General features: G+C 40.9%; 1 protein-coding gene across 2 annotated transcripts; it reads left to right on the forward strand.

Moving 5' to 3' along the window:
• The first annotated feature begins 631 nt into the window (after positions 1 to 631).
• Positions 632 to 16,694, forward strand: MAB21L3 (mab-21 like 3). Of its 2 annotated transcripts, XM_085317303.1 has the most exons (7): positions 632 to 679; positions 4,082 to 4,222; positions 6,505 to 6,576; positions 9,213 to 9,504; positions 12,072 to 12,253; positions 13,328 to 13,522; positions 16,461 to 16,694. In XM_085317303.1, the coding sequence occupies exons 1-7, from the start codon at positions 632 to 634 to the stop codon at positions 16,692 to 16,694; spliced, it is 1,164 nt and encodes a 387-aa protein (XP_085173429.1). The 2 variants fall into 2 exon arrangements, with proteins under 2 accessions (XP_085173429.1, XP_085173430.1); XM_085317304.1 differs by lacking the exon at positions 6,505 to 6,576.
• The last annotated feature ends 387 nt before the right edge of the window (positions 16,695 to 17,081 follow it).

Raw genomic sequence — 17,081 nt, forward strand, 5'->3', positions numbered from 1 at the left:
GASGGGACAGGTTGCAAGATATTTACTGTCAATACAGCCAGAGAGAGAGGGGAGATATAAGGAGACAGGAGCAGAGACTACAGGCTGCAACCCAAATGAGTGATCTGAGTGTAAAAATACCCATGCAGTTTCAGAAGGAAAGTAGGTGGACTGAAGTCAACAAAAGATAGCTGAATGTTTAACAAATGGTTCAATGAAAGGCTAGAGAGCAGGGAAGTACTTGTGGCACGCCAAATAATAATGCTGTGCACAAGCATAGTGACTCTGAATCGTGCTTCTAGATCTGACCAGAGACAGAGTAGTAGCTGGGATATTTCTGTGAGTTCCTGCAAGTCCCACCATTTAAAAGTAGTGATAATAAATATAATAATGATTGAACTTAACAAATAATATTTGGACCTAATTTTCCTAAGCAGCTGGAAGTCACCACTGTAACACAAATCAGAAGAAAACAGGCATACTTCCTTGCTTCTCTCTCCTCTTCTTCATTCACAGAGGAATTAAGTGACCTGAGCTTYACAGGGCAAGAAGGCTCTGAGCAGCAAGCTCTGACTGTCCCTCTACTTCCAGAGCCAGGCGAATGAGTGGGGAGTGAATTCACACTTTAAAGAACAGAGAAGACAATTTTGCCATGAAACCATTCACAGATGAAGATGTAGAAATTTACATCCGAAGCAAGGTAAGACTTTATCTGTCCAGATTTTATCTCCCACGCTACATGTTGATTCTGAAGGGTGTCAAGTTGCTTGCCTGCTGTCTTCCTTTGTGAGGTGAGACTGGGTGAAATTTCATGAGAACTGTATTTCTAGTGAGATTTCTAGGTTTCTATCGCAGAATGTTGTCAGGGATCTCAGGCGATAATCTGATTTTTTAAGGCGGTTGTCCTATTTTTTTTTACATCTTGAATTTTTGCTTCAGACCTTGGAATTCTATATGTGAAACTAACTATAATTGCAAACCCTTAATCTAAGGAAAGACCCTTGCTCCTTCTCTGTACACTAGCCTTGGCTTGATTAAAAACAAGACCAAAACCACAACAGCAGGGATCACATCTAAGATGTGCATAGAAACTAGACTGAGGTAGATACAGTTAGAATTCACCCACTAGTCTGTCATCTCAATTAAGAATATTTCTCTACATACCAGCAGCAAAATAGCTGAAGTCTCATTAGTGGAGGCAAGTGGGAACCCTGTGTTTTATTTTACGAAGTATATCAGCTAATGTGTTTTCTACTATGAAATTAAATAAAACACAATAAAAACCATCCATGAAACTGTACATTTTAACAAAAGTTCTTCTGAATTATTTGTAATATTTTATTTTGTTAAAGCTGGTATGTCATCACAATGTTTAGCTAGTTTGTGTTTGGTAGTCTGTTTTCCCCTACAAAATGCAAGATAGTGAAGTAAAAAAACATATCAATATTAAAAACTGTAAGGCAGTTTGAAAAGGATAAAATATTCCAGTACCATGAAGGCACTGGAGGCAAAGTTTTGGGTTGTATACGAAAATGTTGTGGTTACAAGTAGGTATATTTCTGTAAAAATTTAATTTTCAGCCATGTAGTATCTTCATGCAGAAAATTATGACATCAGAACCTGGTCAGCCAGCTATAATAACAAACACTTCTCTGAAGATTTATAAAGCAGGGCTATAAAGGAGAGCTCAGAGAGAAGCCACRCAGAGGAGGATGCTCAGATGGCTGCCATAAGTAAGGGACAAGGAACAGAGACAGAGTATAGTTAAGTGAGGCTCACTGGTGCCAATATTTTAGGTTCTACCAAAAGTACTCCACCCTCAGAGTATCTTTTCCAGTAGCCCTCCAGCTCTGATGGATTCTTAGTTTCTGCCTGCTCCTGAGTCTCTTGCACAAGTGAGACTGCCCAGCCTTCAGGCAGCCCATCTCTGCCTGTGAAATTTTGCCTGTTTTTCAAAATTGGGTCAACCACCAGGTACAACGAATGTCTCTGATACCAAAGATTTCTGCCTTAAACTACTCATTCAGCAGTGGAAAACTCAAGTGCATATTGAGTGGAGGTGAATGGCTAAATAAGAACAAATCCAAATGTTCTTTAGCATCCCTACTCAGTCCTCTTCTTCTTTTCTTCCTCCATAATAAAATGTTAATCAATACTGTTATTCTGTTGATATAACTTTCATTTTGGCATGACTTCCAAAGTCAAGATCTGGTGATGGGAATGCGGCAGAAGTGGCTTGTTCTGTCTCTTCTCCCATTTCCATAATGATGCTAAAGAAATCTTAGATAAATGCCTTGTCCCTCAAGAAGCTGCATTCATTCATTTCTAAGCTAGCTAAAACTGGTCTCAAAGAACAAGGCTGAACTTTAACAAGGAGGGATAATTCATAGGGAAATTAAACAGTATTCTATAAACATAGTTTCTCCAGAAACTACATATAGTTAACATAGCAAAGAATCAGGATGTCAAGAATAGATGACCCCAGGGAAGGCAATATGATGCTGTTCTGATGTGTTTACCATTTGCAAGTACTATTCAGGCTTATTAAAAATATTGTTACCTTTATTGGCTGGGGAGAAAATCTTATTCCTACTCTGCTCATTTTCAAGCCCAGTGTCAGTGAATCACTCTTCTTTGGTTAATCGATCTTATGCAAGCACTAGTCTTTTAAATGGTTGTAGTATGGTCCGTTGCTGTGAAAAAGTGCAGCTATTTGTCATCTCCCAGGACAGGAGAATAAGTCTCCATGCATTTGAGTGTTTTTTCTGACAGTTTGTCAGTTGATGTAGATGTCCAAAAGGGCTTTTAGTGAAGTGTAGTATTTTCTAAGAAGGAGAAAAATGTTCTTAGATGCTGAAGATAGGGTTAAGTAAAAAGGACACAGGAGTTCTACTGTTTTTGATAGTAACAAAAGAYTGTAGCAACTGTGTTTAGCAATGGTTTGATCATTGATTTTAACAAAGTTGCTAATGAGCTAACGCTCTTGTTTCATAAATAGCCCAGTTTGGGTTTTAATTTTAGGTTCGAGTGGGTTTTCATTTTCTCCGATCTAGTCCTCCCAAACCTCCTATCTGCTTCTGCATTATTTTTTCTTAATGTGCCCTCAAACAATTAGATATGAYAAGGAAAAATGAAAACCAAGTAGAAATCAAAGCAAGAATTGCAAATAAATGAGTTAAAGCACCAAGATGCAAAAAAGGGCAGCAAACCATCTTCATACATCAACCTGTATGGGTAGTTCTAGCTGAATAAATAACGAAAAACATATTAATGAACTTAACTAACAGTAGCAGAATCTTGTCCTCATTTTGGTAAATGTGTAAGGATCTTTTGGTTAATATGTAAATGTCCTTTACTAACACAGTTCCACCAAGTTCCTTCTATTGACCTTCTTGTTTGGATTTCAACTATTCCCTTACATTCCATTCTCTTTCACTAGTATTGAAGGCTCAGGTTCATATTTGTGTTTCTGAGCTGACCATCCTTCATCTCAAACCTTCACTACGATTTTCCATTTAAACATTTTTTAATAAATAATTAAGGACCAGCTTCTTACCACTGAGGAATGGGCTCTCACCTGTGCTTTCAGATACGATGAGAGGACRGATACTTTTGACATAGTACACAGGCATCTAGATGCTGCCATGTATACCTGTGATCTGACTAATGCACAGAATATCTGCAATCCTCGAAGTCCTGTCAGCTCTTGGAAAGTAACATGTCCTGGGTGTGTGAGTGGCTAGTATATGCAGGGAAATAGCAGGACAGTCCAGCCAAAACGGCTCAAGAATTGAGTGTGTAGCTGGCAGCTATCAAATATATTCATGTAATGAACTCCTTCCCTTCCATCCAATGATATCAGTATGGGCATATAAATTAATATGTTACAGTTTTGAGTATAGGCCCCTCAGTGTCCACTCAGAACATCTTTGTCTCATGGTAAGTTGGTTGGGACACATAGAGAACAATACATTTTTATTCCCAGTGCAGGCTAGGCACAAATGTTTCAGTATGCTCTAAGTTGAGTGACACAGAGGGTTTCCAACTGGAGATAAAGACTGCAGTTATCTGTAATGTGAAGTGTCTTGCTTGGAACTGACAGGTCGAGCCACGGCATTATCTGGTTTCCAAGGCAGTGGAGGAGGTGCAGAAAATCATCCAGCAACTGACCACAGAAATCAGCTGTAAGGCCATACGATTCCAGGCTATCTCCAACTCTGGCATTCATAATGAGAATATTAAGGTATGAACRAGAGCTTTAGTACACTCAGCTTGCAGGCAAAAGTGTTTTTTCATTATGTAATTGTCTGTAATGAACAGGAACATCTATCATCCAAGGCACCACAGATAATAAATTGATACTTTAACGTGGAAGGTCTAGTAGGTGGCTGGGTCATATGGGCTTACCCAGAGACATCTTACATCTCGAGGAGCATCAGAGAGGGCTAGGTAAATCAGGCAGAACAAATCTAGCACAGATTTAAAAGATCTTTTTCATCTGAAGTTGTTTACATACTCTAGCWATTTCAATCCTTTACTGAAATACAGCCAGTTAGGGAGCAAAACACAGCGAACATGCAAAAGCATAGGGCAATTTCTGCAACTATCTAGGACTGAAAGGGGAGCATTCTGTGTATATCAACCTACTGGAAGGATGTTAAGAATATGATCATTCAATCTGTAATGTGGCCATTGCTTTGAGGCCAAATACATTCAGATTTACATATTTTCTGGAGTACCATGAATGCCATGGCATGAGCCTTGCCAGTAGGACTGACCACAGTGACGTAGGATCATCCGCATCCTGATCCACGCACAGTCGTTAGTACCATGGCCTGTATCTACTGCTCAAACTGGATTGATCCTGCTTGGCTTAGGAGGGTTAACAAGACTAGGGTCGATGCAACATTGCTGTCCTGGAAAAAAAAATAAATAGAACAAAAACAAGGCAATCTATTCTGAGTAGTAATTTGGCATTACTGTATCTTGATCTGAGCAACCTCTGCTTAAATACGGATAATGAATCTGCCACTTTTCAAGAAAATACATTTTGGGGATCTCTTTTAACTAATGCTATAATCTAATAATAATAATAATAATAAACCTAATGCTATAAATCTGTGACGGACACAATAGAAGGGCTTTGTCTTTTGGCACACTGAAGGTACAGAAGGCTAGCAAAGGATAGGTTAATAAGAAAAGGTTTTGGCTTGGCCTACTCTGCTTCCAAAAACCAGAATCTTTAAGATTGTCATTGAAGTGACTCAAGCTAGAGGAGAACTGTGTTAAGGGAAAGCCGGTATATCGACTATTCTGTGTTTAATTTTGCAACATCTTTTTCCTGGCAAATTTACAGTGCTTTCAGCTTTTGGTTAAGAGGATTTTATTTAACATGTTTGGGGGGGGGAGGGTCTAGATTTGTTCTGAAGCTGCAAACCTCCTTTTAAATATACAGGGCTGGATGGTGAATTAGAAGAAAATTCTTTAAACATTCAATGTTTTTCTGCAACTCTGGGACAAAAAGTCAAAATCTTTAGTAAACATATTTACAACTTTTAAGTGTTTAATACTTCAAAAGTATTTATTATGCATTAATTTATTCAAACACCTCTGCTCTTAGTGTGAAACTCATCCAACTTCTTTCTATATAGATCTGGGTTTTTTTTTGTTTGTTTGTTTGTTTGTTTGTTTGATGGAAAACTATTCCAGCTTTGATAAGAAATCATTTAATCCAAGTGTTATAAGGGATCCTGACAAAGACAAATGGTGTGCACTCCTGTTCAAGAACTAGAGAAGTCTTATTTCTGTCCTTTATGCCTAGCACTGCTGTGTAGTTCCTGAGAGCTACAAAAAAAATGTGACCTCTGTAGTATAGTCTCAAAGAAAGTAACCTTGCACTTGTGCTGTCTCTATAATACCCTCAGAAATATCAGTATTTGCATGTTTTCTTACAGTGGTTCTATAACTAGCTTCTGTCCTTATGGTACAATGAGGAGAAATTAAATGAGACCAGTACTGTTTTTAATTTATAAATGCTGACAGATTAAACTAGTCCAGCCCCCCAGCACTAACCAAAACCATTGCCCATACCTTGTGGGTATTTGATTGCACACATAGGAGATCTCTCATGGTTTTCACTGAACAGGGAATGGAAAGATGCCAAAATCTGAGATGGCTTTAAAAAACCTGAAATGGCTTAAAAGAACMCAGGCCAAGTGGCATCACCCTGGAAGCTGTGCTTCAACCAGCTGCAGACAGACTACCACCCTTTTTGCAGCAGTGGTGCATGCAGGGCTGAGGCAGAGGCTGTAAAGGCTTCAATAAGGCATAATGAGCAGGTCAACCATCCACAGTATTTGCTAGCACAGCTCTGCAAAGCGTTTAAACTGTAATCTTTGCAGGTGGGATTTTCCTTTTACCAACAGGCTCAATGGAAATCTGCAACTTTACTTTGTGAATGAATCACCCGGCATATGCTTTCTCTCTGTTCTGTGTATCTCTTTTTTTGCCTTTTGCTTCTCTCAGGATCAGMCAGCTTTACTGGCCAAGTGGTCAGCTATGCTTCGGGGGAAGCGCCCGTTCCACCCATCCATTCAGGTACAAATCCTTCGTGCCACCTGGTTCATGCTGGTCAGTGTGCCTGCTCCTTCCTCATCCACCGTCTTCTCCAGACAACTTCACCCACTCAACCAAGCCTCCTATAACCATTCATCCTCTTAGCAAGATACTTCCTTATTTGCTCAGAGCATACATACTTTGTTTCTAACCTAATGCTTCCACCTTTCTGGGATAGCCTGGACAAGCTCACAAGAACCAGACTGCATTCAATTTGCCCAACTTACTGTAGGCAGATTTTTAATGCAACAGAATTGGCCATAGGCTGCATATCCCAGAATTTGAGGCTCTTTTTGTTACCACTAGCTTTGTTCAATAGCCTGTGACTTGCTGGGTCTTGTGGTCTACATATGGTGCATAACACTGTTCTGTGACAGAGCACAAGTGTGGGATGAGCATTTCTTTAGATCAGGAGAGCACCTGCTCCATGGCAGACCAGCTTTACAGCTCCATCACCAAACTTGTGATTTCTGGTGTTTCCTGGTAAGCACCAGRTGGAAAAGCCTTGTGATCCTGATAAAAACTGAGCTTTGTTTTAAAAAATAACATGGGAGGTTTTGGAGGTTTTTCTATCTGTTATGGCAATGGAGAAAAGTTTTTTGTTTATATTTTGAAGTGATCTGAATGAATATCATTGGCTAAATGGAAATCAGGATGTAAATACCAAAGCGCCACCAAATTTTTCTAATTATTTTTAAATCTCCTGGTTTTTTTGAACTACTCATTGCCCTGGGATCAGCTTTCTCTGGGACTGTTCAGAGCTTACAGGAAAGCTCTACTGTTGTCTTAAATCTAGGTTTTACTGTAGATGTGATCATACAACACTGAGAAGGCTTACCCAAAAGTCAAGAGGATAAAAAGTGTGTTCTGGTGTAGGACAWTTTTAAAGTGTGAAATTTGCAGGGTGTTGAAATAGCTTGCAAGAGAATTTTTCACCAAGGAGGCAGGCTTTTCAGTATTTGAAGGTGCTCATATAGCAGCTGCAGATCTTGCTTTTAAAATCTGTTGAGCAACCATTACATACCATTTTTCTACAACAACTAGTTGTTGTTCACTACCTCTTGATAGGGATGTGATTTGGCCTTTGCTTGCATGTGGCTGTATTTGGTACWAACACAGCCTCTCAAAGCAATGTTTCAGCCTGGTCAAGTAGGATTTATGCTTATCTGTGTAGCGTCCAAATTCATGTTATGCCCTAGGGTCTTTGTCCTTGGGCATTCAGCTGAGCTGGCATTTCTTAATTTGTGGAGCACCCAGGCTTCTAGTGCCCATCTGGTTTTGAATGGGACAGCTTGTGTAAGTGAATATAAGTCAAAAATAAGTCAAATAAGTCAAAGTCTTGGTATAGAAAAGAACTGACCTTTTCTCTGTGCCATAAAGGTCTGTTAGTGCCCTCAGGGCCCTGAAACCTCTATAGTAATGTTCTAAAAGATCAGAGTTACCAGGAAGGCTACAAGAATGTATTAGATTATTACCAGAGAATGACAAGAGTTTTTAATTTACCATGAGGTAACTACCTTACAGCAACAGCTGTCACTTCACATCCTGTTTATGTAGCAGTTTCACCTTMTTAATGCTAATGTAAGTTAGGCTTGTTGGGAAGTGAAATTGAAAAGCTTCTGAATCAACTTAGTAAAAGTCTGAATGAGTTTAAGCACCCTGTCTGAGCACCTGGAGCCAAGATCGCTGAATACTTCTAATACATTCAGAGATGTCTAGTGATGTTCTAAACCCATACGAGGCTTCAAGATATGTGTGTGTCACCTGTTTTTATTGGAGGCTGGTTATTCTCAAAATGAGGCAAATATTAACTTGCAGGCAAGCCTACTTGTAGTTTTGTTATCCGTAGGTTACTGTTTCCATCTTTATAGTGTTTGTGGCTTTCACTCAACAGAAGAAACAGTTTCATACAGTACAGCTGCCCAAGACCTGGCCTATATCTGACTGTGCTACTGCCTGCCTATGTAGGCTTGGGAATATCACTTACCTCATGTCTCTGTCTCTTAAGGGAGGACAATATTTCCAGTGATGCAGAGTGAAATACTTATTTTATTAATGGGCCAAAGTCTTACTTTACAAATGTCTTTAAGGAACTTTGAGGGAGAACAGAAATATGCACCTTTTTCTAGAGTTGTTACTACTAATAAACCCAAGGCTTATTTCTAGTAACAATTCTGAGGTAATAACTGGTAATAACAATAATTTTGTCTCCCATTGCTGGATCTTGAAACACGTACTCAGATGAAATTCTGCTTCTTGGAATCTGCTAGTTATTACATATCATGTAGTTGCACACTAGAAATAACAAGGAAAGAGAGGAAACCATGGCAGCTGTGGTGGTAAATCAGCTAAATCTGCACTTGCCTCATATGCACCATAGCTGTAACATCACACTCCTTCTAGGACGATTTTTTCTTATTCTGTGTACTTCCAAAGTAACCTTCAGACAGGCATGGAATAGGTCCTGCCTGCCTCAATTGTTCCTACGATATCTCGGATTTCCCCCTCTCTCCAAAGCCCTCCACAGTTAACCTGTTGCTTCTTTAGCCCTCCCCTCCTTGCTTTGGGCTCACRGATCTGTGCTTGCCTCCTCTCTAAATCTCTCTGAACTCTCCTAGGTCTTAGGACCCAGCCAATTTCTCATCACAGTCCCTCTGCGTGGCCTGACTGGGTACAGGGAATGCCAGGTACGGCACTGGCGTTATTACACYGTGCATGGAGCCAAACTCCTCTCCTCCGTGCGGGACCCTGAGGAATTGCACCAATGGCTAGAGGTGGAGCAGTTCTCAAAAAGCCTTCCACAGTGGCATGAGACGGATGTGAACATCGAAGGTGATCTGGTTCCAGCCAAAGTCCTTATCATCTTCCGGGAGCTGGTGGAGAAGTCGATTATCTCCTGTAACTTGTCCAGTGAGTTTAGTGGGGATAGTTATAAGGGGAACTCTGTCTTGTGCAACTGATAGAGCAGAAACCACCACACACACAAATAGCAGCCACAACATGTCTAAAATTGATAGAAAGATAGTATAAGAAATTTTGACACATGGAAGAAGGTACATAAGTGGCAAGGAAGAGTGAAAAGTGCTTGGAGATATAGGGCAGATGAGGGAAGTCTGTGCTGTCCATAGYTTTCCAGCATAGGGTGTTAGGAAATAGGTAAAAAGTCTTCTATTTCAAGYAAAGGCTGTCAGACATGCACTGTTTTCCCCTCACTGCCCAGGTTGCTATAGTATTGTTCAGCAAATATCATGGAAGTTTACTTTCAATAGTGGTGCTGATCTGTCTGCAAGAAATTCCAATGTGTCCATTTATTTCCTGCAGCTATTTATACTGGAAGTGCTGATCATAGACACAATGCAATTAGTGGTTCATGTAGCATTGCTTCATAGCTGTGACATCTGCAGAAAGATACTGCCTGAACAGCGAACCTCGTTTTCAGTTCTTAGCATACGAGAGGCATGTTACAGAGTTCAACTAATAAGGTTTGGTCCATGGTAGATAACCTATGCCCATCTTTTCACATTAACATACTATGGTATGGTCAAGTCCATATTGTAGTGTTTCTTCTGATGGGATGTTTCCAGGATGACTTTACCCATCAGCAGCATGATATGAGCCTTCCTACATTCCAGAGAAATAGGAGCAATTTCTCTTTTTCTGATCACACCTTGAATTTGAGTCACAGGAGGAAAGATGTGTTAGAGTCAAGCTCAGCTAGATCATTCCATTCTTCTAAGAAATATTCATTATTACAGGAGAGGAAAGTATGATGTGAATGACATTTCACCACTGAGACTCACAGAAAAGATCAGATGGAATGGGCTTGCATCTGAAGCTTTACTTATGGGGAAGTCATTATGCTGAAGTGAAAACCTGCCATTTTATCTCACAGCAGTTAATCAAGCTGTTGAGGTGGAACAGGCACTTCCAGGGGACCCAGGAAGTGATGTCTGGGCTGATGGTTCTGAGGCTTCTTCCGTAAGGCCAGCTGGGAAGGGATAGACTTAGAGAAGACAAACTGAGATGAAGTCAGGAGGAGTAATTAATGTTTTATTTGTTTTTTGTTTTTTTTTTTTTTTTTGAAGAGTGAACTTCCTTTATCCAACATCACATCTGCGGCTACATAAAGTTTTTCCTGATTTCACTCTTTCTCTGACTTCTTCTTGGAGTACCAGCAAAGCCAGAATTTTTGCAGTGCCTCACTTTACCTTTGGTAGAAAAATCGTGATGCTTTGGGAAATGCTGTAAATGTATTTTCATTCTGCCACAGTGCTGGCTCTACTGGTTTTTAGTTTTCAGGATCCCTACTGAAGATTATAAGGTTCTTGTAGGGATGGACTCCACTGTTCCCAAGGTAATTCACTCTAGTACCCACATAAAGTCATATTTTCTGGAGGAGATGCTAAATCTGCCATTGGGAGTAAGCAGACATTTACTTCAGTGAAGGGAGAAGAGTTGGTCGTCCTAAATGTTTGTCACTGTCCCTTGAAGCCTGTTGTGTGGACTCCTTGTGGAATTTCTCCTCAGSCTATGTCAATGAAAATGACATAGGTTAACACACCTACTATTTAAACTGTTCCTGCTAATCTGCTCCATCTTTTATTTCTGTGGGTTAGAGCATGAGCACACAAGTAGCTCAGATGGCAGAGATGAAGGGACAGTAATCCTGCCAGAGTGACAGGGAAAGCTAGAGAAAAACTTCTTCCATTAACACAACATGGCCAACAGGAAACACCTAGTCAAATCCATTAGATACAGCTTTCATTCCTTTCTGCTGTCCTCCTCAAACCATGTTGTTCCTGGTGCTGAGCCATTCTTCTTTCACTGAGAAAATCTCTCTTCTCCAAGTCACCATGGAACTAAATCTTTTTTTTTTGACACCAAGCAGTCCCAGTCAGTTAATCCATTTTGCATGATTGTTCTGCAAACAAAGAATGTCAGACAGGTGTGGCTATAAATTCTGGCACTGACTTCTGTGCAAGTGCATCTCCAGAAACAAACCTATACACACCCCACAAAACATCTTGAATGACCAGTGAGGTTAAGTCATTTGGTCTGATCACAGATTTTCTTTAGGAATAAGGGATCTTTAGATATGAAGTGAACCCACCTCTAATCATAGGTGATCTCCTTTAGAGCTTTCTGTACTGAACTGTTAGAAATATGTTTGTTGCAGCAGTTGTCTAYCTGCCTTTTTAAGAGGCTGGTCCTGTGAGTTACAAGGACCCACAAAGGAAAACGAAAAACTTGATGACTGAAGTTAAAATTAAGAACTTAGTTGTTGTTCATCTTTCTGTTCTCATTCCTTGGGGTAGATTGACATGATAAGTTTTATTCCTTTCTGCTCATGAGAGTGCTAAGACAGATTGATGGAACTGCAAGGTCCTCTTGGTAAATGGGGACTAGACAGCCCCTTGCTTGGCTTGTGGAAAAAGACCTCTCCCCCTTTATTWTCTTCTGTTGTCATTCCTTCACAGATAAAGTAACAGTGCTGGAGAGCTTCAGCTCAATGGTCCAGGTAGCTGTGGAGACATCAGAATCCCAGGTCAAGGTAGAGCTGGTCCCTGCTGTGGAGATTCCAACTTGCTGGCCCAAGAATGCCCAGTGGCCTCGTTGCCTTAAGCGTTGGCCTTCCCAGGAGAAAGTACAGTGCATCAAGGTAAACAGTGTAAACTGTTTACTTGTTAACTACTGTCTCTGTGCAGGAACTTACCTTGCAGGTGTCTGACTGTGGTTCCCAGAGGAAGGACTACGGGGTAATGGCAAGCAGTCACCAGCAGACCAGTAGAACCAGATTGCCTTTCCAGTATTTTCAATGATAAGTTGTATAATAACTTACATATAGTGCAAGTAATACCTCAGAAATGTCAGGGCAGGGACAGTGGCACATCAGTTAAGAAAATGTAAGAATTGCAGCCAAAGTGAGCTGAAAAGCTTTTTGTGCTACCCACAAGCTTCCAATCTTCTTTGATTCAGAGATTCTGAATCAACCCAACATCAGGCATTTGTTCCCAGACTGTTCTTTTTTCTTTTTAAAAAAAACCACTGCTCCTTCCTGCCCCAGAACATGTCTGAACATGCTCTTCTAGAGAAGAAATATTTCAAAGTATTGAGATGCATTTCATTGGGCTTTTCTTTTCCCTAATGGTGGTGAATTCTGTGGAAGAAACACTGAATTAACTGTCTATTGCATGAGTCTTTTCCACACAATGTAGCTCAGTGCTGACCTGAATCATTCTTGCTGTTCTGGTTTGCCTCACATAGATGTTCTGCAAATGGGCCGCTCAATATCTTGCAGTTTCTCCTCCAACCTAATCTCTAGAAACCTTCTGGCTGGATTCTGGCACTCCAGCTTAGCCCCATTTGCCATGTTCCCAGCAGGTCCATTTCTGCCTTCCAGTCCCGCTATCCTTTTATGCCTGACCTGCTGCTCCATGGCAAAGTGCCCGCAGAGTTGTGCCTCTGCTTTAGTAGCACTGCTTTTGCTGCACCTAGTGGCTCTAGGGCTGAATCTTCTGGGATGTCAGAACATGAGGAAACAAGATAAATTGAATGTTCATTTAATTAGGAATTAGGATGGGAATACAGCTCTAATTTGCTGCCTCAGCTAAAGCTGCTTAGAATACAGTGCTCTACTTTGAAAGATATCACACAGCCCCTTTGTAACATTCCTTTGCATTTGTCAGAGAAGTTTGCCTCTCATCCAGTGTCACGCCTCTCCTTTTGTCCATAGTCACTTGGTTTTGACCTTTTGGCTCGCTCCAATTACCACTGGCAACTGTGTTTCTTCCGTGCTGAGCATATACTCATGGAAGGTCTCGATGAAGATGGTGGTTGTCGCATGAAGTGCTTCCGGGTCATGAGGCAGATGAAGGAGGATGTCTGGTGTGCTGGAAATAAGCCTGTCATCACAGCCTATCACCTTCAGGTGGGTATCACCACAATATTGGGAGAGAAAGACTGAGAATCTGTTGCAGGGACTTGCATGCAGCAATGTCAAAATATCACGGCATAAAACACTGCAGCCTACACTGCAGCCTCTCCTATGTAACTTCTAAGGTAACCGCTAAAACTACAGTACCACTTCATTGCTTTACAGAGGTAAGAAGTTTAGTAAAGGTATATTCCTTACTTCAACAAGAAACTAAAACCTGTAGGAACATTACGGTGGCAGTGATGTAAGCGATGTCAGAATTGAGGCTCCTACTCCGAATCAGCTTCACATAGGCATTGCAATACCATCTTTAACTGTATGATTCCATTCTACTTCTAAACTCTCCCAGCCATACACAAYCATCAATAGATGGATCTTTCTGCGGGAAACTTGTGTATTTGTCTTTTTGGGTATGCATCAAGCAAAATTCTCTTAGGTGAACATGGTTTCATAAGTGAGCTGCAAACTGACATTTCAGGTGTTGTTTTACCTGAGGTGAGAAGCAGAGGAGGTGGTTATGGGATAGTAGCATCCTTCTCACATATACTTCAGGGTTCAAGATGGCTTCACTTTACAAACAACATTTGTGATGAACAGATAGAAGGTTGTGCTATGGCTATGTCCCCACATATTACAACTACAAAAAYTGATGGACCAAAACCAGCACTATTTATCTGTCAATAAATCTAACCTGTTTTCTGGGCCTTCAGCCTCCTGGAGCTATCAGGGAGAGGCTCCTCTTCCCCTTCATTCAAACCTCGAGCCACCGGGCTTTTCCAGTACTGATCTTTTGATGTCTAAAACCAGATGCAGTACCAAGAAGCTACTTAAAGCTTGAGACCATCAAATACTATTGTAGTCATGGGACCAATCTAAGTCAAGGTAGAGTCAAAAAAGAAAAAAGAAAGAGTAGGCTAGGCTGATTATAGGTTAATAGAATGCTAAGCTTTTCAATGCCTATGAAAACAAGCTGATGAAAAACTATCATAGGTAGGAGTAAGTGGTAAACCTTCTAAACCACTAGTAAGGATCTCCTTATCTGGCTCAAGCAGAAGAGATGCAGAGAACCTGTTGCATGCACTGCTTATCAAGCCCTTCAACAAAAAGCTCTTCARTTCATCCTGCAACTAGACTTCAGGCTTATAAGGCAAGAGACAACTGATTGGCCAGATGGAAGGAATGCTTCAACATCACTTATGAAAAGAAAGTATGAGAAGATACAGTCGGTGGGTAAATCAGCAACTGAGAAAGGGCTGAGTGTTAGTTTTCCTCACATTATTAAATTTTCCCTGTCCAAAGTATACAACAATGATGATGAAAGAAGACTTCACCTGAAGAAGACCTTCTATGACAGAAGAAAAGCCTTCCCCTCGTGGCTGGAAAGCCTCAGAGGACAGAGTAAGCACACTCAGTGTGCTTGCCTCCATAGGAATGAAGTTCATGATAAGGAACTCCAAAAGACCTAGATGCATTTTGAAAACCAGCTCAATGTCTCTTATATACTATGGCAGTTAAGTAAATGCTGGGGATAGATCATCTGTCCGCGATCTGACTAAAAAGCATTATTTTCTTCACCTTCAAAACGTTCATTGTAACTGTCAGCCATGCAGCTTGCTGAGATAGTTTTAGTGCTGAGAAGAGGTAACTGGTTTCAAAACTCCAAGGAGTGGCTCTCACTGAATTCTAGCCTGAATTCCTCATTGTGTCTTGTGCTACATGGCAACATTAAAAAAGTCTTTGTCATTATTACAGCTGCAAACAAAAACTAGAACAAAAGCTTGTTCACATTTGAAGAGCTGTCTGAGAAAAAAATTCCTCAGCACCACAAGTTTTGCAAGGCCAGCTGGAGGAAAAAACAGGCAATCCAGAAGTCTGTGCGTTATTTTGATGAAATTCTAGTTCTAGAAAAAGCAGAGGGGTTAAAGACTTTTTAGTTTGGTCACTTCTCACAAAATCTGTCAGTCTCTTTGGGATACTGATTTTCCAAAATAAAATTGGGATTGAGAGGAAGCCAAGTATCTTAATGGAATTCTTCCACCCAAAATGAGTTCATTTATCCTTTTAAAACTGATTTTCAGATTGACCAACACAGTCAGTGTGGCAGTTTTGGTACAATATGTTAAGTACTTCCAGGAGATTCTTCTCAGTCATAGGAATGTTTGTAGAAATGTAACAYGGGCAGTGTAAGAATAATACTATAAGAGCAATGATCATATACATTTCATTATTATAATTATGGATTGTCTCAAGTATAAAATTCTGTGAAATAAACTTGGGGAGGAAGAGAATATAGCATATTCTGTAAGTATAAAAACACAGACTACGTTTGAGCAGAAAACATGCCTGTTTATACTGCAGAAGTTGCTTGGGATCCCAGTCTGCTTGGGACAGTTCTGCGCCCATCTTCAGCRTAAGTACCTCTGAAGCTAACAAATAATTATGTTAGTCTGATTATTCTTCTTTCCCTCCTTGCACATATTGGCTTTTACCTGTATAATAAGCCATTTTCTGTAGCCTAAAATACCTGGCAGTTGTASAGAGGCCCCTGCTGGAGACTGGTGAACAGGCTAAGATTAGCTTAGCAAGACCAGTATCCTTTGGCTTAATGGAGATAAGGTCCTCTGGGGAGTGAAAGCAGAAAWGTCACAGAGTTTCCCTGCTTGATCSCTGGAGGAGACTTTCTCTCTGCRTTAGCAAGGTTGCAATACAAAAGTAGTGAGGGGACAGCCATGGGAGGATGGGAGGCTTTGCCTTAGGCTGCTATTTGTGATCCTTCTGCCTCAGAAATGTTAGTTAACGCAGGAAGCTTGCACTGTGAATCTCTGATTTCCGAGGCTGTCAGCCATCTACCAGCACCAGAACTGCCTTAGTAAGCTGTGTGAGCCCTCGACTGAACCTCTAACACCTCTTCTCTCCCATCTGCTTCTTACAGACAGTGCTATTCTGGACGTGCGAAAAATACCCACACACCAAGGATTGGCGCTGCTTTCACGAAGCCTTTCTGAGACTGGTACGGAAGCTGCACAAGTGTGTAAGCCAGCACTTCCTCAAGCATTACTTTGTCAAGAACACCAACCTGCTCAAATACACCAACACCAGTGACCTGGACCTGCTGGCCAGCAAGCTGGCAGTCTTCTTAGAGAACCCCATGCTCTGCCTAGACTAAGGCAGAGAAAGTCTCTTCACTGCAACCTTGCACCTATCCCCCATCTCCTCTCCCAACCTGTGGTTGTTCTTCCAGTAGACATTGCAGCTGACTTTGTAAGATGTTTGGCACATGCAGTGTGAAAGAAGAGTCAAGCTGGCAGCAGTGAGTGGTGAAAACTGATGGGAGAAATTGCTTGATGCCCAGACGATCCAAWTCACTTTCAACAGTGACAGTCTGCCTGGAAGCTACAGCCAGTGCAAACTAACACTCTGCATCAGTGAGACAACTGACATTCTCTATCACTAGTCCTGTGGCTCCTAAGCAGAAAGATAGTGTAAAGGCATCTCCCTCCCTCTGCTGCCTACCTGTTGTGTAACCTAGCACGTATATTGTTGCCACKTCCTC

Source organism: Rhea americana, unplaced genomic scaffold, assembly GCF_003343005.1.
Source record: "Rhea americana isolate MKP2758 unplaced genomic scaffold, rheAme1 scaffold_496, whole genome shotgun sequence".
Lineage (NCBI taxonomy): Eukaryota > Metazoa > Chordata > Aves > Rheiformes > Rheidae > Rhea > Rhea americana.